Here is a 27,245-nt window from a genome sequence, read left to right on the forward strand (position 1 = left end):
GGGCTCACTGAGAAAAAAACCGTGCCTGTGGCGACATTTCTGCAAAATGATATTATGGCACTTTGCTTTTTGACACTTTCAGAGTGAAATATCCAGCAAATAGCACTAAACGCATATTTAGTTTTATCCAAAACAGATGAATGTGGCAACATTTTATTATGTTAATCACTGTATGTAAATATTTCCAAAATGTTTGGAAAAATATTTCCAAAATGTTTAAATGTCCATGTTTTCTTGTTGTGATTTTAATGTTATTTAAAGGTTACAAAAATGCTTTTACTAACAAAATATGTTATTTGACCATTTATTTTTAATATGCTAAGAGCATTAAAATGTCCAATATTTCTGTATTTCTGTTTCTTAGAATATGCAACTATTACAGAAGGTTGAAACACAATGCATTAAGAGCAAGGAGTGTAAACTTTTGAACGGAATGAAGATGTGTACATTTTTTATATTTTGCCTAAATACCATATTTTTTTCATTTAGTAGTGCCCTTTAGAAGCTACAGAAGATACTTACATGTTTCCCTGAAGGCAAAATAAGTCAAATTTACCCTGATCTTCAATTTCAAAAAGTTTTCACCTCCCAGCTTTTAATATATCGTTTTTCCTTCAGGAGCAAAAAAGGTGGATAAGAACATATATCAAATATGCATAAAGTTATAATGCTTTATAAACATTACTTCCAGAACATTTTGTCTTAACACTCATAAATTAGTAAAGCTAATAACCCGTTTTACACTTGTTGAATAATTCCATGTATTCCATATCCTGCAATACCTCACAATTATCCCTCCTCAAGTTTCGTGGTGAAGGCTCTAAGATTTGCTATTTGTGTGTTAAGGGAACTGCTTTTTTCAAAGTGATTGGAATTTCATACATAAATAATTGGATAGACAAATTAGATCTCGAAATTCATCAATAATAGCTAAATAGGAATAAAACTGTCACATTCGCTTTATTATAAATCACATATTTTGAAAGGCTAAATTGCTTTGATGTTTAATTCTAAACACTCATCAGTAGAACATCCTACCATCTGGATGAGATGTCCCAGACAGCCAGTGTCATGCTTAAGGACAGGCGCATGACCACTTTCTCATGCTGCGGCAAATTACTGGTGTTTGCCCAGACACTCAGCTGGAATGCAGACATGCTTTAGAGCTTTAAGCTTTATTTATGACTTCCCCTCAGTTGCCTTTCCCTGAGGAGGGATCACTCTTATCAAAAGCTCTGGCACCCGCCTACCATGCAGGCCCGTCATTTTGTGTGGATCATGCCAGCACTCTGCCACACACCACTATATCTCTCACAACAAACAGAAGTGAAATGTGGCTGTGTGGGAAGTCTGGGCCTCTCATCACAACAGGATAAGGCTGAAAATCTGCCAACCGGACCCAACCATGCTGCATAATGCCGGACGATTGCGAGGGCATTGCTGCAGGAGCGTGATACATATAGTAGCTCAGCACTCAGGCAAGACTTTAGCCGCATTGTACTGCTATAACAGTGAAAACCTTTGCTGTTTTAGCAATAATTTGGCAACTGCATGCATTTGTCTCATCTTGAGGAGATGAGTGAGTGAGGACATTATTAGTCAGCACTATTTTGCCCACATATGACAGTTCACACATATTAAGGATGACTATTATAATTCAAAATCATACTCTTTTTAAGTTACAGACAGATTAGACCTATAGCTTTTTTTGGATATCCATTATATCCATCATTATATACAAAGTTAGTGTTTTAAACATTTTACATTTATTCCAAAATAATAACTCATGGCAATAACATTTTAAACAATATATTTTATTTGTGAACTTAACAGTTAACTATTTTTTAATTTTTTGGATTATCAGTCATCAAAGCTTGGTAAATATTGGTTACAGACACAGAGATTTACTTTCAATTTCACCAAGCTGATTACTAGAAACTAAGTCTTATTTTAATGTAACAAGTCATTAGATCTAAGAGTGTAAATTGTTTATTAGTCTTTCCGTTAACGCCATTATATTTTTTATTCAGACTGATTCATAAACATGGAACACGAACACAAGAGGTGGGATTTATCACATGAACCAATCACAGCTGAACATAACCAGGCATATCCAATCATATCATGATGGAGGCATTGCCTCCTGTCACGTGACTTTGCCCCATTCATTCTCAGTTACCCCCCACCAAACTCACCGCACGCTTTAGGGTGTCTGTTAAAACTCAGGGGAGGCTATAGAGACGCAGACGCCCAGTGTAACGTTACCCGCTGGTGCTGCTGGACAATGTTTCTTTATTTCTACACTTTTTTGTTATGTTATGTAAAATTGGTGTTATTTAATTTTTGCACTAAATTTTTTTTTCTCATCCAATACTTTAAGGAGGCACTGCCTCCCTGGCCTCCTCAGAGGAAATGCCCCTGCATAGCTCATTATTCAGGATATTTCAAATATATTTTTCATCATTTCTAACAATGTTTTATCAATCTTGCCCTCCTCTTTGCCAGCTCTCTTTTCAATATATAAAAGATTACAATGTAGAGTAGAATCAAAGAGGGCTTTTAAGTATATAGCAACATGTCAGTCTAATTGACCTGAAATACATACTATAAATTTGATGTCACTTAGATACACTGTCAGTCATAGGTGGGCCATTTTGCTTCCTGTGACAGGTAAAACCATGAATAAAGGAGCCAAATTACATGTTAAGCCTTTCTCCTCAGTTTTTCATTAACTAGCCCAGCATTAGTCAAATGTCATATCTATTATTTATGACTCCAGACATTAATCTTCAAGCTCAATGTCAAAGCATTTCCTTAAGTGACCCGAGCTGCGCACCAGAGCAGCAGCAGCAGCCCTGTCGACTGAGTGGCTGTAATTCTGAAGAGTGGGAGAGTGGGTGTTCACAATCAAATATATTGCTCTGTGAAAGTAACATTTCTAGTTTATGGTGTGACGGATGCCAGACCGTGTCAGTCGTCCAGCAAGGCAATCCCTCTCCCAGGCCATCCCCCCTCTGCCGCAGTCATATTTACAGTCTGCTTTGCAGCTGGAGAGGATGAAGCTAGCTTAACCTGTATCTGATCCTGTTACTTACTCCCACTTGAACCAGAGTCTTTGTCTGGCTAATTTCGCAGGCCTGATTAGCATGTGCCTATTAGCTCATGCTGGTATATGCCGTAGCTCCATTACAAGCATCTTTGTTCACTCCAAATTCAGGCACCCATTAGCAAAGATGGTTTCATTCTTCTGGAAGGTTCTGCTCCAGCTGAGCAATTCGGCATGAATAATTCTCCAGGTATTATAGACCACCAAGGCTTATAGACCACCATCTTCCAATCATCAACTGACAATTGTGTACTTTCACCCTCAGGTTCCTCTCTAATACGTCCTTCGTAGGATTGACAGGCCCTGTCAGCGTTCAACGCAACCTCTCCCGTGTAAACACCTCTCAGAGGGTCCACATTTGGAGTCTACGCCGCGATGCAGTTGGTCAGCCCACGTGGGTGACTGTAGGCAGCTGGGAGGGCGGTAGGTTGGATGTAGAAGAGCAGGGATTGTGGCAAGGATCGCCCCCTCGGCAGCGCACCGAGGGCCAGATGGGCAGGGTTGGTCGTAGATGGCGGCCCGGCTTTCCTGTGTCGGGGAGTCGTTTACGGGTGGTCACTCTAGTGGAGCACCCGTTCGTGTTCACTCGGGAGGTAGACGAGGATGGGAACTGTCCCGCTGGGCAATATTGTCTGGATGCAGGGACGAACAGCTCGGAAACCCTGGACCACTTGTACAATGAGCGGGCTCAAGGTAACAGCAGCTTCTTGCCAAGGGATTTCAGCAAGTGCTGCTATGGATACTGTATTGATCTTCTGGAGAAGCTGGCGGAAGACATGAACTTTGAATTCGACTTGTACATAGTTGGGGACGGGAAATACGGAGCGGTCAAGGGTGGGCAGTGGACGGGGTTGGTGGGCGACCTGCTAAGCGGGGTGGCTGATATGGCTGTTACCAGCTTCAGCATCAACTCGGCTCGCAGTAAAGTGATCGACTTCACTAGTCCGTTCTTTTCCACGAGTTTGGGAATACTTGTGCGCAGTAAGGACACGGCCGCACCCATTGGAGCGTTCATGTGGCCGTTGCACTGGTCCATGTGGATGGGCATCTTTGTGGCGCTACACATTACAGCGCTTTTCCTTACACTCTACGAATGGAAGAGTCCCTTCGGCATGACGCCTCATGGACGTAACCGCGTGAAGGTCTTCTCCTACTCCTCAGCCCTCAACCTCTGCTATGCCATCCTTTTTGGCCGCACAGTCTCCAGTAAGACGCCCAAGTGTTGGACTGGACGTTTCCTGATGAACCTGTGGGCCATATTTTGCTTGCTGGTTTTGTCTAGTTACACAGCAAACCTGGCTGCAGTTATGGTTGGGGAAAAGACCTTCGAAGAGGTTTCTGGAATACATGATGCCAAGGTGAGATGTTTTAAGATTCTTCACTATATTTTGGTGTACATTTCAAATGAGGAGAGAAGTGTAACAGCAATATGTTTTCTCAATAAAACACCTATTGGTTTCAAGCCGCAGCACTCGGGAATGGTTTTAAATTGAGCCTGGGTATTGAGACTTGTATAATGTGAATGATGTCTCTTACTGAAATATGTAGTAGAAAACCCATGAAAGATTTACATTACTTCGATGATGTCAAATGGTTGCATTCAGTGGGCTACTGGCGCTACCTGTTGCTATTTTTTATCACAACATAACTCAGAAAATAAAATGCTGATATCATGCCACATTGTGTGGCTGGTTGTAATTTTCAGTCGAAGAGCAATAAAGAGAAGGGATGTAAATCGTCACTGCTTTCCTAGCGATAAGAAGAGAAGAAAAGAATAGGAAGATGCCTGTGGACAAATAAAACATTCTAAAGACCAGCGTCTTTGTTCTCTCCACTTCAGCTCTGATGCCTTTAAGGCTTTCAGTAGACCACAGCTACTGAAAGAGCTTACAACAAAGACAGAGACAAGAAACGCTAGATGCCATCCTGGCAGGATGTAAACATGCCAACGCTTGTCATGACGCCACAGACACTGAAGGAGTTTTCACTCAATATCCAGGGACGTTTAGACTCCTTGTGGGGAAAAATCAATGGTATGGCATTTGGTTTAAACCTATGCTTATATCCATCGCTACCTGTAAGCTCTTTGAGTAGCAGAGGTCATTATATTAGTATTTTATTTTTTCGATTTGTGGTGTGGTAAAAATAGCAATGGTAGCGCCAGTAGCTCACAGGGTGCAACCATTTCACGTCATTGAAATAATAGCACCCCCCATAGTCCAAAATATGTATAAAACAATGCACATTTTTTTTTTAATTAACGGGGGGGTTCTTTAAAAAACAAAACGCAATGCATGACGTTTTGGAACTGACATTGATGAGTGGCATTGCATGTAAAAGTTAAAAAGTTTTAACTTGACATCATCAATCTTTACCATCTTAAAAATGCGGTGCTCATGTGCAAAATACTGCAGAAGATGCAAAACACGAGCACAATGGTCAAACACGAGCGTGTGTTTACATAGAAAAATAATGGAAAAGTAGCACATTGAAATAGAAAAATGCATTTTATGTAAACAGCCCCTAACTTGTCTGCTATTCGGCAAGCTTAATCATTAAACACCATTTTTATATTACATGGAAAAAGATGTTTTTCCTGGTGATAGGTTTGTCAGCTGTGTTGGACAAACTGTATGGATTGACAGGTAACCAGTGTTGGGAAGGTTAGTTTGAAATTTGACATTCCATGTCAAATCAATCAAATTTCAAGAACCTTCCCAGCTAATGTTTTTTTCTGAAGAAAGATAAACATGGTAAAAGTGATGAAAGTCAAAATATTAACTGTCATGATTATTTAGTGAGTAATCCACTATTTGTAGAGGGGGGTCAAAATAGCAATTTTCACCTGAGATACAATTCTAATTATTCATTCCCCAGACATTGTTCTTTAAAATAAGTTTCTGCTGTATACAAAGTGGCCAGCATTAGGTTTTCTACCACTGAAAATGGGTAATATTTAACAATCTGAAAATGTGAAAAATCTGTGGGACCGAACGATATAGGGCCTTGAAAATGAGGATTCCAAAACAAACATTTATTAACAACTAGAATCTAAAATCATATTGTGATATCTTTAATATTTCTTAAGTTACAGACATGCAAACTTTGGAAAAAGAATATTTATGGCACTCAGACAGGTACATGTTCAATGCAGTTGTTTTGACAGAAGGAAACAAGATACATTTCTAGTTTCAACATTATTTGTTCTTCAGACATTCATCTTTAAAAGAAAAGAAGTGTTATGTTTTCACAAAGTGACCCAAATTTGTTTTTTTGACCACTGAAAATGTGGACAATTAAATGATTTACTCCTGGAGCCACATTGAACTTCCAATATCTCTGGAACTGAACCATATAGGGCTCTAAAAATGAAGACTTGTTAAGACCCAATATCTAAAAAGCTGTTAAAATATCTTTAATACTTCTTGAGTTACAGACTTGTAAACTTTAGAAAAAAAAACTTGGAAAAGTGCTCTTTTCCCATATTTGAATGGTCACCATTGGCATATAATGCAACAAAGATAGCTAAAGCCAACAGATTTTACTAACAGACCTACCAGTCTCTGTGTAACAATAACATTATGATGCTGCCATCTTTCTGAAGTCATTGTACTCCCTTGTAATATGGCTCCGAATTCCAGGTAAAACTTGCCATTTTTAGTAGATTACTCAGTAAATTTGTATCCATGACGTTTAATATTTTGGCTTTTATCACCATACATGTCTATCTTTCTTCAGAAAAAAAAGATTAGTAAAATCAAAAATTTGAGCTGGGGACCTCTAGTTGAGTTGACACGGAATGATGCAATAGGTTACAGATTACAAGTTACTTTATTAAAGTAATGTGATACATTTGATTACTTTTCTAAATTTACATTTAGTCATTTAGCGGACACTTTCATCCAAAGCGACTTACAAATGAGGACAGTAAAAGAAATCAAACTTTCAGAATCTCTTAAATTATGTTTATAATTTAATTTTAAACACAGCCACCACAAAATCAGACTTTAGCACCTCTTTTTGCTTTGAGATTGTTTTGAGGTTAAACACAGATTTAAAATCATAACAAGAAATAGTAAATACTAATACAAGAAGTGTTCACATACGTAATTGTTAACATTTTCATAAGTAACTGTAATTTAATTACATATTTTTTACATAACTTAGTTGACAATTTCACCTTTTTGACTCAATCAATGGCTTTAGCCTCGTCTTGCCAACCAAATATTATCTTCTTGATCAGGTTAACCTTAATTTTTAATTTTTATTTAAATTAAAATCATGAAAATGAGACCATTTTTGTGGATGTGAGTAAAATGAAATTTTCTTATATAAAATTTAAAGTCAATAAATTTTTCCAAGGTATTTGAAATGTATAAATAAATGTAATATAGGTAATATAGACTTTAACAGTTTCAATAAATGGTCTTTTTGGACTGGGAAGGCAACTATAGTCTCTAAAACATACTCTCTATATACACCGTACATACAACTGTTATATATTTTATATATATATATAGTATACTAAAACAGATGCCCTTGTGTGTTGCACTTTAATCTAAGACTATTTTTCTCTGCTTTGGTCTCAGCTCCACCACCCATCTCAGGGATTTCGATTCGGCACTGTCCGGGAAAGCAGTGCAGAGGATTACATGAAAAAGAGTTTTCCTGAGATGCATGAGTATATGCGGAAATTCAACGAACCCACCACACCCGACGGTGTCGCCACCCTCAAGTAAGAGATCAATTCACCCAACAGAATGCATTAAATCGGCTAGCAGATGGCAGCAAGCGCTCCTGGTGTAGTTACACTGCCAAACCCTATTAGCACAAAGTGAAAATTTACAACACATGGAAAAAAAACCTGTGCATGGTGATCAATAATTCAAACGGTAGTTGCACCCCGTTCATTACAATGCAAATGCGTATGCTGAAGCTTTTCTCTAACAATCCTCCTGAGTGACTCACTGGTTGACAATACTGCAGGTGTCAATATCTCGGCCAAATGAATTCAATTTTTGAATAACGCTCTTGAGATGTTTGCCTGAAGCATTTTTTCTCTCAGCGTATTTGAGTCGAAGTTCTGAGATTCCCCTCACTGCTGCTCGCCAGGCGAGCGGTTTGTTGTTTCCTGCCAGCTGCAGTGCCACAGCCTGTCACACACATACCACATTGTGAAGAGTGTGTTTTTGTTTGTTTATTTATTTAAATATTGATTTATTTTTGGGCTATATCAAAAAAGAGAGGAGAGCTGGCATACAAAAAAACAAGGAGGAGAATTAAAAATTCCTGTGTGATTTTTATCTAAAGCCTAATTAACAAGTTCCTTTTCAATGAAAGTAAACCACAAAACTCAATTTTTTTTATATATTTTTTTGGCAGGACTCAGACTTCTAGCCTAGTTTGCACTCACACCAGAGAGGAATTTAAAAGTAACTGCAGAAAATATTAACATTTCGAGAGTCGCCACGTCTCACTTCCTTCAATAATTCCTTAGTAAAGTTTTGAGTCTGTATGACAGATGGCAGAATTAAGCCTAAACTCATGGCATGGAAGTTGCTTCATTTAATTTTTTGGATGTATCATTCAGAACGTAATTGGAAGAGAACTTAAGAGACAAACGTCTTCAAAAGAGTCAAAGATCCATGAAGTATTTGAATTGGCTGAAAACACTTTAATCCTTTTTTTAATTTTGAGAAGAGGATCAGAGGTATCAGTGACCATATGTATCGCAAAGACGCAGCAAAGCAATTCATTTCTGAATTCATTTTGGTTTTTTAAATTTATGCCACAGTCTGTCTGCTTGTGCCTTTTGATGCCATTTATATGCAGTTGTGTTTGTACTCCAGATTTCAAAAGAAACTACGGGTGGTGAAATCTTAACAGTTTTCACTGGGCAGTGATCATTTTGATTTGTTCTGCAAACATATGTGAAAAAGGAACTGTTCTTATCAACCACAAGTTGTGCTGCTGAATCTGTTTAACTTGGAATTTGCTGCTGGCTTAACTTTTTGATAAATGACATCTTTTATTATCGTTAAATTAAGTAAGGGTGGGCCGCTGCCCTTAAGGTGTCACTATCCATTAAAAGTCCTTTTTGGGCTCTATTCAGCTTGCATCTATTTTAGCGTCGCTGCTGATTTATGGCCGCCACTGCAGTTTATGAACATTTAGCTCAGACAAATGATGTCTGTGTTCCATTTGCACCAGAGTGAGATGCACAATCTTACTTCATACTGAAAAATCACACTGTGCATGTTTAATGAGAGTGTGTGTGCACGCCTGTGTGTGTAGTTTTGTAGCCCCCCTTTTTTTTCTGTTGTGAAGGACAGATCCGCCTCAACTTGATGCTTTTATCATGGACAAAGCCCTGCTGGACTACGAGGTGTCCATTGATGCCGACTGCAAGCTGCTGACCGTTGGTAAACCCTTTGCTATTGAAGGTAAGCATAATGTACAAATTGAGTTTGAACTATTTTTCTGAACAGGTTACGTGGTTAATGGTTCATTTAACTTTGAAGCGACAGTTCACCCAAAATTTCCATTGAATACTCACCCTCATGTTGTTCGAAACCTGCATGACTTCCTTTTTCAATGTTGTTTTGGACCCCACTGAGTTTCATTGTATGAAAATGGCAGTCGGCATGTTGAGATCACATGACCAGACATACAGGTTGCGATTGAGGATACAAGCAGGGCCTAAAAATAGCATTTTTCCACACTTGAGACTTGTGATCCATTCGTTTTCTTCTTTTGTCACTTTGGAAGAATATGGCAGCCACAGAAATTAGGAGTTAGGAAATTTGTCATACGCATAGAGGACAGTTTCATCATTAACCACTGCAAATTTGGAGTCTCTAACTTAAACTCTCTAGCGCCACTAATAGGCCAAATTTTGCTCTGCTAATAACTTTTGAACTGTAAGGTCTATAAGCAAAATTCTTTTTTTCCTCTTTTGGCTCAAATGGACATAAGGCTATATCTTTGCAACACTTTAGTGGATTGACCGAAAGAAATTCACCAAACTTGGTACATGTTATACCAAGCATGATCTGAGTAGTTTTGGCCTGCTGGTATAAAAATTTGACACTTTTTTATTTTCTAAACAGTTTGACCAAAAATCATAAGAGTGATCTTGTTATATTCAGAGTAGCATATCGAATCAAGCGATATCAAACGTCAGCCATTTTGAGCATTGACCATTTCGAATTTTGTAGTAAAATGCTGTATTTTTCAAATGCTTTAACATATTGTTATGAATCTTACAGAATCACTTGTGAGAAAGTTATCAAATTTGGCAGACAGATAGAGGACACTCTCATTATTAACCACTGCAAATTTGGAGTCTCTAACTCAAACTCTCTACTGCCACCAACAGGCCAAATTTGCACTCTGTTTCTGCTAATAACTTTTTAGACCATATGGTCTAAAAGCAAAATAATTTTTTTTCATATTCCTTGGCTCATACCGAGTTGAAAGCAAAAATTAGATTTCTGTGGTCAAGATTTTTTGACACTTTGTCCAGTTTTCACAGAAATTAGCATTCTGGCAAAAAGTTATTAAAAGCTTTTTGATATACCAAACCATTTTTCGTAAAAAGCGTACTAACAAATTTGACAAAGTTTGTGCTAAATGGACATAAGGCTGTTTCTCTCAATCCTGTAGGAGAGTAGCACAGCATCACCTACTGGTCAAAAGATATAAAAAATTTAAAGCTTTTTAATATACCAAACTATTTTTGTAAAAAGCCTGCTAACGAATTTGACAAAGTTTGTACAAAAAAGGACATGAGGCTATATCCCTGCAACGCTTTAGTGGATTTAGACCAAACTTGGTACGTATTATACCCAGCATGACCTGAGGGCGCATGAGTAGTTTTGGCACAGTGCCACCTACTGGTCAAAATATATACAAAACGGAAACTTTTTGGAATACCAAACCATTTTTGCAAAAAGCATACAAACGAATTTGACAAAGTTTGTGCATAAAAGGACATGAGGCTATATCTCCGCAATGCTTTAGCAGATTGAGACCAAACTTGGTACGTGTTATACCAAGCACTGCCTACATGAGTAGTTTTGGCACAGCACCACCTACTGGTCAAAAGAAATTAAAAAAATAATTTCTGCTTATAACTTCTGACCAGTTTGGCCAAAAATCATGACATTGGTCTTGTTAGATTCATGATATACTAAATCGAACGATTCCCAATTATCCTATGTTGAACTTTTTGGCCGTCAGCAACTTTGAGATTTGAAATACATTTCTTTATCAACAAATGTCTTTAACAATGTCTTCAAATACAAATGTCTTCACCCCTGCGTCAGCTTCAACCCTAAGCCAAAACACCTGAACCAGCTAATCAAGGTGTTCAGGGCTACATAATTACAGACAGGTGTGTTGAAGCAGGGTTGCAACTGAAATCTGCAGGAAGGTATAGCTCTCCAGGAACAGGATTGGACAACACTGGTCTTTACGGAGTAATTAAAGACAGCTCCTTAGCTCTTCATTTTCCCTCTGTTGTACTTGGCCCCATAATTGCTGCTTGCAGCTATATTTATTATTATAACAATACAATTAAAATACTAATATATATTTTTTTTGCTTTCCATTGTTAAACAGTAAAGCTTGTATCTAGTGAAACTTCATTTTTGAAATGTTTACCTTTTGTTGACAACAGATTCGTAAAGCATTGTCATTGCAGTCTTATGAGTTTGTTGCATTATTAAATGCACATTATAAGGTGACTCAAACTCACAGCAGTTCATATGGAACAGCATGAACCATAAAAAAACACAGTGCTTTAGTCAGAAATGTGCAGTGCATCAAATTACATATTTATATAATTTTAATGCATTATTTGCAATTCGATAATCACACTAAACCCTTATGCATTTTCAGAAATTGTTAGAATTCATTTGACGTTTGTGCAAAAATGAAATTTTATGAAATTTTTCCTCTGATTCCTTTGCTCATGCATAATCAAATGCATACCAAAATGTAAATTTCTATAGGTCAAGATTTTTCGCAATTTTGAATTAAAAAAACTTTTTCGAACTCCTCCTAGATAATCTGTCCGATTTTCATCAGCTTTGGCTCATATCATCTTCAGACAATGCTGGCAAGTTATCAAAAGTTTTTTGATATTCTAAACCGTTTTAGTCTCTCACTTTATCTATGTCCATTTTTATCCACTTTAATAAATTCCGACATCCATTGTCTGACACAGCTTAAAGGAATAGCTCATGTTTTATTCACCATCAAGCCATTTGACTTTCTTCTTTCAGACATATACAATTTAAGTTATTTTATTTATTTATTTATTTTTTGATATTCGAAACCGTTTTTGTAAAGCGTGTTAACGAATTTGACGAAATTTGCGCAAAAATGGACATGAGGCTATAACTTTGGAAAGCTTCAGCAAAGTCAGACTTAACTTGGTATGTGTTACACCTGAGGGCATGTCAGTAGTTTCCACCTTCTAGTCAAAAGATATAAAACTTTGACTTTTTTGTGCATAGTTTCTAAACAGTTTAACCAAAAATCATAAGAGTTAGATTCGAGTAGCATCAAAACAAAACCATTGGACCATTGCGAATTTTGTAGTAATATTCAGTATTTTTCAAATGCTTTAACGCATTGTTCTGAATCTGAGTCACTTGCGAAAATGTTTTGAATGTTTGCATTTTCAAACATTATTAAGTTACCAGTCAACTAATTTTACTTGCATTTGGTGCTTGGTGAGTGTCAATTTAGCTTTTGCATGATGCTGCCTCCATGATCATAGATATTAGTATAAAGTTAATTGTCATAATGGATAGCAAACGTAATGCAGCTTTTATAAATAATAAACTTCATGACTTTTTTTTATGAAACTATTTATATTTGATCAAATATATGTAAAAGCTAGAGGAAGATTGGTCAGAATACTGTATGATTTTTCCCCGGACGTGAGGAAAACTGCTGCGTTATGTAATTCACTGACCAAAATGACTGTCATTAAAAATCTGGACTGCCATCAGGAGCTAGAAACTGAGCTTAAGGGGAAATAAAGAGAAGAAACGAGAGACAAATTGGGTGGAAGTATTCAAACTTCACATTTGCATTTTGTAGAATGTATTAACAAATCCACAACTGACAAGGGGAGAAAAAGTAAGAAGTCAACTTGGCAGAGATCTCTCCTGCTGTCATGCATTTTAGTGGGGAAGCCAATTTAAATGCAAACCTGGGCTGTTTTCCTGAGCTGCCTACAGGAAGCACAGATCTTTCCTGAAGGCGCCACTGAAAGGTGCGCTGGAGGAAAGAGAGAGTGCTGGGTGAAGTAATTGTGGTCCAGTCTGTGATATTTTCATTTCCCAGGCCTAACCCTGAGCTGGACGTCTAGGCTAATTGAGCTCATGCCCCGCTCGTGTCGTGTTAATTACCATACGCCTGTTGCCTCATGTCTCATGTCTGTTCTTTCCCCCTCAGCACGTATTATACCTCTGTGTCTGTGCTGGACGATGTTATGCATGTTTTTTTTAATGGATTAATAAGCATGCTCTCATGCATCAGCTGTAATTTAACAGACAGGTCTTGCCCTTCAGTTCTGGCCTTAAATGGTGCAAAATTATTTGTCACATTCACAAAATTGAGCAACTGCAGAGAGGCACTAGAGATATTGAAACATTTTATCTCAGATACACTGCGTACAATTATTGTTTATGTTTTAAGTAATAAACCTCAATATTTCGCTCCACTGATAAATGGACAAAAGAAGAGAAGAAATTGTCAGTTGCTGTCTATGCAGGGTCAGAAAGCTCATCAAAAATATCTTAATTTGTGTTCTGAAGAAGGTCTTACATGTTTGAAACTACATGAGGGTGAGCAATTAATGACAGAATTTTTATTTTTGAATGAATTATCTCTTTAATATATAATACCGCATTTAGGCTGAAATGCAGAGCTACAGTGGTATTAGTGTTTGTGTGTGTGTGTATGTTGCAAGCTTGGCAGTGATGAAATGCGTAGATGTCAGCATTTGAATATCTGTGATCTGTCAGCCACTTAGGGGCCAGTGGGGGCTGCTGAGTGACAGATTTACTGCAGGAAGCTTGAGGGAAAACAGCCCACCGTTTGGACCAAGTCTTAGACTATATTTACACCTTATAGTTGATTTTTCCCTATATTTTGTCCTAGCTATAATTTCTCCATTTCCAGGGCTGACCCTTCGTTGGCTATCTGGGCTAAAACAGTAATTGAGGTTCAGCGTAATCAGACTCCTCTGGGCTTGTGCAGGACTCCTGACCGTGTTAATTATCATATGCCTGTCGTCCAATTTCCCATGTCAATTCATCTCCCACTTGTGTGCTGATTGAGTTAGACTCATGCCTGTCTAGGAACACAGGTCTATGAAATGATATATGAATGAAAGGACTCTTAAACCCCACCCACATCATAACTCACCTATAAGTGAAACACCCCTCATACATGCTCTCACTTTATCTATGTCCACTTTTTATCCACTTAATAAATTCAGACATCCATTGTCTGGCACAGCGTAAAGGAATAGGGAATAAAGGAATGTTTTACTCACCATCAAGCCATTTGACTTTTTTTTTCCAGACATATACAATTTAAGTTATTTTAAAAATGCCCTGGCTCTTCCAAGTTTTATAATGGCAGTAAATGTGTGAGAGATTTTGAAGTCCAATAAAGTGCATCCATCCATCATAAAAAAGTATTCCACATAACTTTGAGGGTTTAATAAAGGCATTCTGAAGCAAAATTAAAGCTTTTGTGTACACTGTAAAAAACAATTTGGTGAGTCAACTTAAAATAATTTATTAACTGGCTGCTTTAAAATTTTAAGTTTAGTTAACTCAAAAAAGTTTAGTCAGTTTGAAATGTTAAGTTGTACAAAGTGACAACCTAAAACCTCAACAAATTGTGTTTTTTTTTACAGTGTAAGAAAAATATCATAAAAATGTTGAGTGTGACGTAGCACTGTTAATTTTGTTGATGAAATATTTTCAGTATCATTTTCATCAATGACATTTTTTCACTGATAAAACCGAGATGATAACGAAATGAAAACTTGTTTTGAACGACAAAACTATGACGAAAATCTATTTATATTTTTTGTCAGCGAATAAAAACGAGATGAAAATGTTAGGGAGGGATGATTTGGGAAGAGATTAATTCAGAAGAAATTTGCTGCGTGGTTAGGAGGTTAGATGCGGACAGTTGAACTCAATTGATCTATCAGGCGGGACATAAGCTGGCATACATTTGATGCATGTCTCATAAAACGTTAAAAGAGTAGAGATATGGATAAATTTGACGATGAAAAAGAGAACTCAATTCGGTCCGGTTTTCTGAGCGCAGACACTGAAGCAGAGCCTCTCACACAGCGCACAAATACTCTCATGAATGGAGAAATACACACAAAAAGATGCTGAATTGTTTTGATGAGTATTCATGCAAACACACTTGGTTAAGTCTTAGGTGAGCATAAACAGTTGGGAGAATATCAGAGAATATCAGTACATTACATCCGTGCGTTCGGTTTTAAAGGGACAGCAGCTTAATTTAGTTGCTATTGTCTGTGGCATTGATGTTAATCAAGCAATAAAAGAAAGACAGAAAATCAAAAGATGAATCTACATTTATTTATATAAATAAATATGTCTGCTTGAAAGAATGAAGAATGTAGAAAACAAGTTGTTATAAAGAATGCATAATTAGCCTTTATAACCATTGGTATTTCATTGAAAAGAAGACCATGTTCTTGTTTCTTTGTGAGAAGTGGTTTCATTTAATTTTAATATGTTGCATATTACATGTCACAGCAGTTAAATCTGTGTCTATCATGATAAAACCTTAATATCAAACCTATACAATGTGTTTGATAAATAATTAATAAATGCATTACACTGTAAATAAACCCATTCGTTTTTAGCTGACTAACTCTACCGTAAAATCTCATGATATTTAGTGGATGAAAACTAAAACAATTCAGATGACTAAAATATAACTAAAAGTAAACGACATGTTAGTCAAAAGACTATGACTAAGACTTAATCAAAATTTGCTGTCAAAATTAACACCGTGATGTAGGATGTAGGCCTAGCGTAAGTCCAGTGAGAAGTGACGAACACGGAAACGCAGAAGAGTACACAACAAGGATTTGTAAAGAGGTTTTTCTTACCTCTAAGACCAATAGCATATTCTCATCCACTGAAACACCACTTTCTCTTCAATGTGCATACAACAGTTAGCGGAAGCTAGAGATTACAGTTAATTAAGTTGTAAATATGGATATTTTTCATATACAAACACATCTCTTAACTTCAGAAGGCCTTTATTAACCCCCTGGAGCAGTGTGGAGCACTTTTTATAATGGAGAGATGCACTTTATTGGACTTCATAATCTCAACAGCCATTCACTGCCATTATAAAACTTGGAAGAGCCATTTTTTATATAACTCTGAACTGAAAGTAGAAAGTTACACCTAGGATGGCTTGAGGGTGAGTAAATCATGGGGTAATTTTCATCTTTGGGTAAACTATCCCTTGTGATTTTATTCACCATTTTCCAAGATGTGCTTTTCTTTGTGCATGCTTTGTTAGATTTTAAAGAAGTAATTGATATGAGATGGTAGAAAAATAATACCCCCCAGACTGTGAGAGGCTTTTAGTGAAAATCCGTGATGTGGAATAGCGTGTTGTGCTAACTTCTGTAAGATAAGCATGATTCAGGTGCTATTTATTGACTCGGCTTGTCAAAACATAAAATTTGCAAACATTTGTCATGTACTTGTTTACCTCGTCCCTCCATTATTTCAGCTCAGTGGGTACGTAATGTTTGTTTCCTAAAGAAATTGTTAGAAACTCTATTAGTGATTCAGAGACAGGCAGTTTAATGAAGCTTTGTAGCGCATTCTGTTTGTTCTGGTGGTGGTTTGATGACTTGGACTGACTGAGTGGTTTTTCCCCCCTCAGGTTACGGGATCGGACTGCCCCAGAACTCACCACTCACCTCCAACATATCTGAATTCATCAGCCGTTACAAGTCAGACGGCTACATGGACATGCTGCATGACAAGTGGTACAAGGTGGTGCCGTGCGGAAAGAGAGTCTTCGCTGTTACAGAGGTGAGCAGGATTCAGCTGAAAAGAAAAGAGGTGGCCTAAAACAGAACTGGATCATTTGGTTTTAATATTAACAAATTAATAAATATTTATTTGCATAATTCCTATATCAATTCAATCCCTTTTACCGGATTAGAAGCATGTAATAAATTCATGGTTGGCGGTGTCACTTTTCGATCTCATACATTTGAGCTGTTTGAAGGTGTTATCCGTGCCATGAAAATGGAAATGCCGTGCGCTTGTGCTGATTTGATTTTTGTGGTTGTATTACATTTAGATTTCACCTAAATGTTTTCAGATACAGTTATATTGTTGGGAAATTAGGATTATTAAGTGATACAGTGAATAAATAAGGCGTAATGTATTTACAAAATATATATATTTTATAACTGTACTTTTATTTCACTTGCATTGTTGGGAAATGATTATTATTAAGTGATACATCAAATAAATAATACATCATTTATAAAGACAAATGTTTATTTTACTCAACTACAGTTGAAGTCAAAAGTTTACATACACCTTGCAGAATCTGCAAAATGTTAAAGCAACACCAAAGAACTTCGCTCCCTCTACAGGTTGGAAGCGGAATTGTCCATTACCGCTGTCGTAAATAATTTAGGCTACCGTCGCGTCACATGCACGTTATTTGTTTGGAGGCTATCCAGGACCGGCTTTGGAAATAACGATGTCCAGTGACAAGGTAGAATATGTTGCATGACTTCATGAAAGTATGAAAACGAAATAAAACATAATAATGACATTGTTTGCTATTTTTTTTTTCCGTAAAGCAAGTCGCATTTGTAGTCTCATTTGAACTACAAAACCGCTACCGGACGACCCAAACTTACATAGTGCTGTTATGGCCGAAAGAGGGTTGCAAAGCGAATGCGGAAGTGCCGTTTCACCCTGTTATGAGTTGATGAACCACTGACACGAGTTCGGAAACATTATTTTAAGGTAAAAAAAAAAAACCTCTTTGGTGTTGCTTTAATTATTTTACTAAAAAGAGGGATCATATAAAACGCGTGTTGTTTTTTATTTAGTACTGACCTGAATAATATATTTCACATAAAAGATGTTTACATATAGGCCACAAGAGAAAATAATAGTTGAATTTATAAAAATTAACCTGTTCAAAAGTTTACATACACTTGATTCATAATACTGTGTTGTTACCTGAACGATCCACAGCTGTGTTTTGTTTAGTTTTATTAGAGATAATTGTTCATTCTTTGGTTTTTCAGCATTTTTGTGTGTTTGATCCTTTTCAAACAATGACTGTATGATTGTGAGATCCATCTTTTCACACTGAGGACAACCGAGTCTTACACACAGTAACAACAACACAGTATTATGAATCAAGCGTATGTAAACTTTTGAACAGGGTACTTTTTATAAATTATTTTTATAAATTATAAACTTTTTATAAATTCAACTATTATTTTCTCTTGTGGACTATTTGTAAACGTCTTTTATGTGAAATATTAGTACTGACCTTGTTCAGGTCAGTACTAAATAAATAACCCATTCAAGTTGCATTTTTATATGATCCCTCTTATTTTGGTAAAGTAATTAACATTTTGCATATTCTGCAAGGTTTATGTAAACTTTTGACTTGAACTGTATACATTATGCAATTTATATGATTGGGAAATTAGAGATTATTAAATGATACAGCAAATCAATAATGCATAATGTGGAAGGAAAATATTTATTCTATAACTACATTATACTACTTTATTTATTAAAAAAAAAAAATTGTAAATTTAATAAGTTCAGTTGAATTAAGCAGAAATGCAAAACATTCGTCATACATTCATCAACGGTAATTAAAATCTTACTAGAAAATGGAACAGTTTAGATGACATCATCTTGAACTCATGGGCGTGCCCTAATTCTATCCAATTAGATTTCTAGAATCAGAATGTCCCTCCCACTAATCACACCTAGCAAGTAGAAAATCATTTATTTCCTGTTTTAATATTAAATGTGAGGAAAAACTGTGCTTTGATGACATTTGATGACATAGCAATTGGGAGCTTTGTCTCGCATCCTGCAAGACATAATCAGAGTCTCGCATTTTAATTATGTCTGTATTATTTATTTTGCCCTGAAATTGCAATACCACACTAAGAAATATGATAAAAATGCAGCTAATGTTTAAAATCCATTTGCACAGCTGTCATGTTTTAGCTACAGCTTCTAAGTAAAAGGGATTTTTTTGCTGATGATGACTGGACGAAGCAAAGGAACCAGTGTGGACTTCATCACTACATCGCTACATGAGCCAGGACTTCATCTAGACACATACTGGATAAGAACATCCTGAATAAAGCGGTCAAATGGAACAAAAAATACAAGTTCAAGATGTACTGAATCCAGTAAACACATTTAATTGTTTGCATAGTCCAATAAAGGAAAATAAAGTAGTTGCTACCCAAGGAAATTTAATTTAGTATAAAATGTGTTTTTTACCTACTAGCCTGTTACTCAGCTCCAACCTGGGCAAACTGAGTGCCAGTCACAAAGCTTATTGGCAATACAAAAGATGTTATGTAATAAGCTTTCCAACTAATGTAAATGAATCATAGCACAATAGTTGTAAATTTATCTCCTGCATTGTCCCTAGCAAAATCAGATTTGCTACAGAGCAATATACCAAGTTGCCAACACATTCTCACTCCCAACTTGTCACATAATTGACGCTTAGTCAGGACCCCTTGGCATCACTTTTCAACATACTGGGTAATCCATAGCTTTCAGCTGTATGCCTTATGCCTCAGATCAAGATGCATTTAAATTTTTTGTATGCATTTGTGTCTCTGGACCACAAAACCTTAAGTCTTAAGTAGCACGGGTATATTTGTAGCAATAGCTAAAAATACATAGTTTTTTCTTTTATGCCAAAAATCATTAGGATATTAAGTAAAGATCATGTTCCATTAAGATATTTTGTAAATTTCCTACCGTAAATATATCAAAACCTAATTATTGATAAGTAATATGCATTGCTAAGAACTTCATTTGGACAATTTTAAGGTGATTTTCTCTTTGCCTTTTAAAGTACAGTCACAGATATTTATTGCAAAAACTTACTGAAAAGCAGTATACAAGTATTACAAACAACTCGTGTTGCATTCCGAGTCTTCTGAAGCCATACGATATCTTTATGTGAAGAATAGAGTAAAACATAATGTTTTAAAAGCTTAAAATAATCCCACTGTGTTAACGCTGTCAATTCCATTCAAAAGATACCTAGCATGACACAACAGCTGACAATACACACAATATGATATTTAGCCACTGGAATGCAAATTTTACTGGGGAACCTGACCAAAAAACTCCAAATATGTCCTGAAGAAGAAACCCAGGAAATGCCTATTACTTCAGCTGAATAAACAAACAACTATGACAATATGTGGTTTATCTGAGTTCTTATTATTATAATTTTCATTATAGTCACTGTTGGGGTAACGCATTACAAGTAACACAAGTTACATAATAATATTACTTTTTCCAAGTAACTAGTAAAGTAACGCATTACTTTTATTAATTGACAAGAAAATATTTGAGTTACTTTTTCAAATAAGTAATGGCAGTTACTTTTCACCCCCATTTATTGATTAAAAGCTGTCCTGTCCCCATGTTGAGAGAAATTGTGAGTAAGATGTTACTTTAGTTCTAGAATAAATGTGAACATGCATTAATTCATCTCACTCACTAAAAAACAGATACAGTATTCCTCAAAATGAACAAAAACAGTGAAATTCAAAGCAAACCTGCAATAATTAAATGTTAAATAATACAAATATCCTTTCTTTATTTGATCCGATTTTATTAACCGATGTCTTTGTTGCCGACCTTCGATGATCCCATTCATCCATACTAATAAGCAAAAATGACTCAAGATAATCTAACATTTGTTTTACATTTTTTTTATTGCTGAAGAGTTGACATTTTTCTGTGGTCTACTGTGCAGACATGAATTTACTTTTCTCTAAGCCTGAGGCTTTTGGTGTTAAAAGGCTTTTATATTTGCCAAAAATAGGACTTTTTATATTAAAAACAAACAAGCAAGCCCTGCCCAGATTAAAAAAGTAACGCAAAAGCAGGGGCGGATCTACCGGGGTGGCACGGGGTGGCAATTGCCACCCTAAGAAAAAGCCTTGCCACCCCATTTGCCACCCCAGCACTGTCATAGTGTTCTAAAAATAAAAGAGTTTCCTCGACCGATTTACAGCAGCGACTCTGTATTTTGATGAGATAAAAATAGCGTGAGTCCCAATCATCAGCGTCGCCCTGGAAACCAAGGACGGACAGCTGGAAGAGCTAGTCAGAAGCCAAGCGATCAAGCGAAAACATGCCGGGAGGTTGTCGCATCGGTCCGCGATGGCTTGAAAACGACAAATACGAATTATTTTTAAAATTAGTAGTGGGGGCTCGCAAAATCGCCAGCCCGACGTCCCGGGGCTATTGCGTTTTCCTGTCGGGCTACCAAAATGTTTCACCAGCCTCCCCGACGGACTATCATAAAGTAGAGGGCTCCTGCGTGTTCTAAACTCCTCAATTTAGTTGTATCAAATTTAAGGCCATAAAAACTTTTAAATACGTTAAATAGAATAAGAAAATGCTTAAATATAATTTTAAGAGGTCTCAGTTGAGGACGGAAAGACGAGAATCGCGATAGGGCTGGATAAAACTTCAAAAGGCAATGATGTCATTGAATAAATATGCGCGCTGCACGTTTCAAAAATGTCAAAACGCGGCACTGATGTCAATTTGCAAATTTTCAGATGTTTATAGTCAGATTATTGCAAATATCGACCCACATTTTTATGCAACAAACACATAGAGTTGTAAATGTGAAACAAATTAATGTGCTTTCTAAAAATCGAAACAATTAAGACAGTAATATTTATGTTTTAAATAAATAGAATCAATTATCTACTTGATTTATCCCTTTTAATGGTAAAAAGGCTGAAATGCCATTGTATAAGACGTTTTGTTTTTGTGAAAATCTGAATTGTAAGTCATGTCATTTTATGGCTTAATAAAGTATGTTACATTGTCCAACCCCACTCATACTGTGTTCATTTTACATGTGCAGCTCTTAAAAAGGGTCATACATTGCCCTAAATTGATATTTAAAAATTCTGCAGATGCACTGTAAATAGTGAAAAAAAAAAAAAAAAAATCCTTCATATTTGTTTGTTTGTGTATTAAAAATATTTTTGATTGCCATTTAGACTTCTATCTGATTTTCTATATTTAAAAATATTGTCTTTTTTTATTTGGGCTAGATAAATTAATGTTATAATTAATTTTATAGCTTCTTTTTGACTACCTTTTAGTACTTTTAGGCTAAAATGTGAAATGCATTTGTGAAAAACTTGTTTTTGAACTACAAGTTTTAGAATTTTAGTTTAGTATCGTTTTTTTTTTTACAGTCATTTTATACCAGTCATTAATATGTTACCATAGACATTGCCCTACCCCACTCATTCAGTATTACTTTTATTTGTGCAGGTCTTAAAAAATACAAAAATAAAAATACTGGAGATACTCTGTAAATTATATATATTAATTCAATATTTTGAATTAATTTGTATACTGTATGTTGGCTATTAATATTATAGGCAATGTTATATGCAATCCAGACAGTTGTTTTTTTAATAGCACAATAACATCTGTTTTAACATCTGTTTTAACACAGTGCTGGAAAATCTTGAAAATGCACCTTGAAAGTGCTTGAATTTGACTTGTGAATGGTTAAATAAACTGTTGGTCATAACCTTGTTATTTAGTTTTCGGTCCATGCAAATTTGTTGGTTTGTTAAAAAGATATTTGAATATTTTTAAAGGTCATTTTGTTGCTCTTGTTGCACTGAATACTGTGATTTATTTTATTCATTTTGAAGATATTTGTTGGTGATTTAAATGTGGTTTCTGTATATTTATTATGTGTTTTTTACTTAAGGAAACTTGATCCACTGAGACTTTGTATCCATATGCAGTCTGCATTGTTTGTCATGCTTTGTAAATTAAACTTGGCATAGACTTGCTACAGGTTTGCATATAACTCAGTAAAGAGAAGTTAATGCCATCTAACTTTCCAATCCAGATATCAGGTTCAAGTCAATCACACAATCAGCTTTTATTTCATTTTTATAGGACAATGTAAAAAAGTGCACCCTGGTGTATACACCGAATAACAATAGCGTTCCTTGAATCCACAAAAAAACATGCAAGGATGCTTGCTTCAGTGTTGCCACCCCTCATAATTTTCATGCCACCCCCTTGCCACCCCATGAATAATTTTCTAGATCCGCCCCTGCGCAAAAGTAATGTAACGCATTACTTTCCATAAAAAGTAACTAACGTAATTAGTTACTTTTTTAGGGAGTAACTCAATATTGTAATGCATTACTTACTAAAAGTAACTTTCCCCAACACTGATTATAATAAATTATATTTATAATGCAAATGCCGATATAGCATTAGATATATTTAATACCAATTAAACAACCGGCTTAACTGACAAAATGCACATGACAACTGCCTTCGATGAATTGTGCATTGCGATGAATATATATATATATATTATTTTTCAAGACAGTTAAGATTTTGTATGGATACATATCTAGGCCTACAAACCTATTTTCACCCTCAATTTTTATGTAAAACTATGTGTGTGTGTGTGTGTGTGTGTGTGTGTGTGTGTGTGTGTGTGTGTGTGTGTGCAGCCCATTTTACTGACATCTTCCTTTCTTTCCCTTTTTATCTTTTCTTTCTTCTTGTCTCTCTATTTCCTTTCTTTGCTTGTCCTCCTGCCATACTGTCGGCAATGCAATTTTTTTTAAAGACTGCTAACATTTTGTATGGATACATATCTATGCCTACAAACCTATTTTCACCCTCAGTTTCTGTGTAAATGTGTGTGTGTGTGTGTGTGTGTGTGTGTGTGTGTGTGTGTGTGTGTGTGTGTGTGTGTGTACCTGGTATTCATCACGTTGTGGGGACCAAATGTCCCCACAAGGATAGGAATACCAGTAGATTTTGACCTTGTGGGGACATTTCTTAGGTCCCCATGAGGAAACAGGCTTATAAATAATGTACAATGAGTTTTTTTGAGGAAGTAAAAGTGTGCACAATCTCCTGTGAGGGCTAGGTTTAGGTGTAGGGTAGGTGTAGGGCGATAGAAAATACGGTTTGTACAGTATAAAAACCATTACGCCTATGGAATGTCCCCATAAAACATGTAAACCCAACATGTGTGTGTGTGTGTGTGTGTGTGTGTGTGTGTGTGTGTGTGTGTTTGTATGCAGCCCATTTTAGTTGAAAATTGTGGTCCATTTGAGCTTAACCAGCCATTTCTACCTAACATGACCTTTTCGCAAAAATTGAAGTTTCTTTTTAAAATTAAACTTTTTTTATTTGAAGGAGTTTGTCAAAACATTGTTCATAAACTGCTTGGTTGGAAAGTTTACTCATAATTGCTTTAGTATCCTTTAAAATTTAGGCTCATGTCAGGCTGAATTTGAGAAAAATAAATAATTCAGAAGGCCTTCAAATTAAAATTTTTGTTAAACTTTAATGATGATAATTAGACATGATTTATCTATAAAATCTTAATGTAAATAACTGGTATACAAAAAAAATATTTTATTATATTTTAATGGATACATTGTTAAATGCATCCAAAAAAATAGACTCTAAAAAAATCTTAATGTAAATAACTGGTATACAAAAAAAATTAATAATAACAATAATAATAAAGGAATTAAAAATAAAACTGAATTTGAGAAAAATAAGTATTCCATAAGGCCTTCAAATTAGATTTTTTGTTAAACGTTCACAATTTTAATTATTAGACATGATTTTATTACTATTTTTTTTTATTTATCCATTAAAACAGAATACAAAAATTAAAACGTAAAAACTGGTATCCAAAAAAAATAAAAATAAATAATTAACACAATTTATTTTTTTATCCATTTAAACAGAAATAAACCGTAAAAAGAAAACTGGTATCCAAAAAATTATAATATAAAGGGGAGGGGGGGAATAAAATTTGGTAAAAATAAAACTGAATTTTAAGGTCTTAAAATTTACATTTTTGTTAAACTTTTGTAATTTCAATTTACTATTACTATTTTTAAATTTTTATTTATCCATTAAAATTTATCCTCTAAAAAAATGTAATGTGAAAAAACTGGTATCCAAAAAAAAAAAAAAATAATAATAATAATAATAATAATTAAGGGGAAAAAATTGGAATTTGGTAAAAATAAAACTGATTAAAACATTAAAAAACTGGTATCCAAATAAATAAAATTAACAGGGAAAAAAATGAATTTTGAAAAAATAAAACTGAATTTGAGATTTCATAAGGTCTTAAAATTGTAAATTGTACATGATTTTATTACTATTTTTTATTTATCCATTAAAATAGACTAAAAACTGTAAAAAAAAAAAAAAAAAAAAAACTGGTATCAAAAAAAGATTTTAAATTGAAAAAATAGAATTTGGAAAAAATAAAACTGAATTTGTGAAAAAATAAAAAAGTTTTCATAGGGCCCTACAAAAAGTGACGCCAAAGAGTCAATATGTGTCGAGTTGGGAGTGAGATGCAGGTAGCTAGTCACCCGAATTTCATGGGGCCCTTCTTAATGCCCCGACATAAAATCTTTGTGCCGATCAGTTAAACCTCCAAATCTCCAGCCTGGCGTGTACTACCAAATTACAATTTCCTTTAATTAATTACTGGACGTTTTATCCAATCAAACAAAGCTCCTGAGATCACGGCGCTGACACCATCCTGTCATTCTTGATATGAAAGCGCCAATAGAGAGCTCAAATGTTTATCATTTCCACAGACCCCCTTTAAGTCTGACAGGCTGATATGAGTAAGTGATGTTTGCTTTAGCGATCAGCGGCAGAGGGGCTTCAGTTCTCGCACATTGATTCGGCTCGGTACCTTCACTAACTTATCTCGTGTCATTATCTGCGGTGCTGACAGAGGTGTGCGTTAGATCTGCTCCAATCCTCAGAAGATTTCCAGAGTAAATGACACTTCTGGAGCGTGCCGATCGGCTGACGGCTGACATCCAGAAGAAGAAAGAAAGGCCGGACTATCCCTTCCTCCTACAACACTGATTCCTCAGTGCTCCCGATTGCGTTAAGCTTGCGGCAGGGCATGTTTTTTTCCCCCATCTCTTAATTTCAGGGGGGAAATTACCATTGCCTGAGCAGAAAAGATTATTCCTCATTTCCATTTCAAATCGCGGCGCTCTTGTGGCATCAGAGGCTCACAGAAGGACGAGAACATGAGGACGGAGCATTGTGAGCTGGATAAAACCTACGCGAGATACACTCGCTTTTGAATCGATCCGACAAGTGAACATGTCTGAGACAGAGCTAATAGGATGTGTTATTTCCCAGAATGCTGCCTGGCGGTACACGGCGGCCTTACAAAGATTTACAGGATTGGATTCGCACTCGTGGATCAGTAAAATACACACAGTGAACCTAGCTTCACCTGCTTTCCCATCGCTTTTGAGAACACGAGGTATCCGAAAAAGAGTTTGCTAGAGCTGTGCAGCAGTCGAAAAGTTTCTCCGCCAAGACGCAGGCCTCGTGCCCTGCGGTCTAAACACACAGATGAAAGACTTAGATGTTTATTCATTTTTAGAGTCGCTATTTTTGTTAACAGTACGGTGAAAGAGATTCTCTGTGAAAACTGTTTAGGTCATTAAAGGTGAGGTGTTTAATATCTGCACTGAACAAATGCAAAACTAGTGACTGTTTTCGAAAGGTTTCCTCAAACACTCCCCATTTTCTATTGGTTGGCAAACGTATAGCTCCGCCCTGTAGTCACTCTATTGGCTGAGCTGCTGTTGCTATGCAGAACCGCTTAGAAATATTAGAAAACAGAGGTTGTTTTGAGTGACAGAGTCATAAACTTTTTGATAGTTTACTTAAAGTTGACTGTGCTACTAAGTTAG

At 35.9% G+C, this 27,245-nt stretch overlaps 1 protein-coding gene across 1 annotated transcript in view; it reads left to right on the forward strand.

Moving 5' to 3' along the window:
• grin3bb (glutamate receptor, ionotropic, N-methyl-D-aspartate 3Bb) overlaps positions 1-27,245 on the forward strand; it is a 135,965-nt gene that overhangs the window by 99,904 nt on the left and 8,816 nt on the right. The window contains exons 3-6 of the mRNA XM_073825911.1: positions 3,372-4,464; positions 7,696-7,841; positions 9,434-9,549; positions 17,090-17,241. Coding sequence (XP_073682012.1) covers positions 3,372-4,464; positions 7,696-7,841; positions 9,434-9,549; positions 17,090-17,241 — 1,507 coding nt within the window. The remainder of the gene's footprint in view (positions 1-3,371; positions 4,465-7,695; positions 7,842-9,433; positions 9,550-17,089; positions 17,242-27,245) is intronic.

This window comes from Garra rufa, chromosome 20 (genome assembly GCF_049309525.1).
Source record: "Garra rufa chromosome 20, GarRuf1.0, whole genome shotgun sequence".
Classification (NCBI taxonomy): domain Eukaryota; kingdom Metazoa; phylum Chordata; class Actinopteri; order Cypriniformes; family Cyprinidae; genus Garra; species Garra rufa.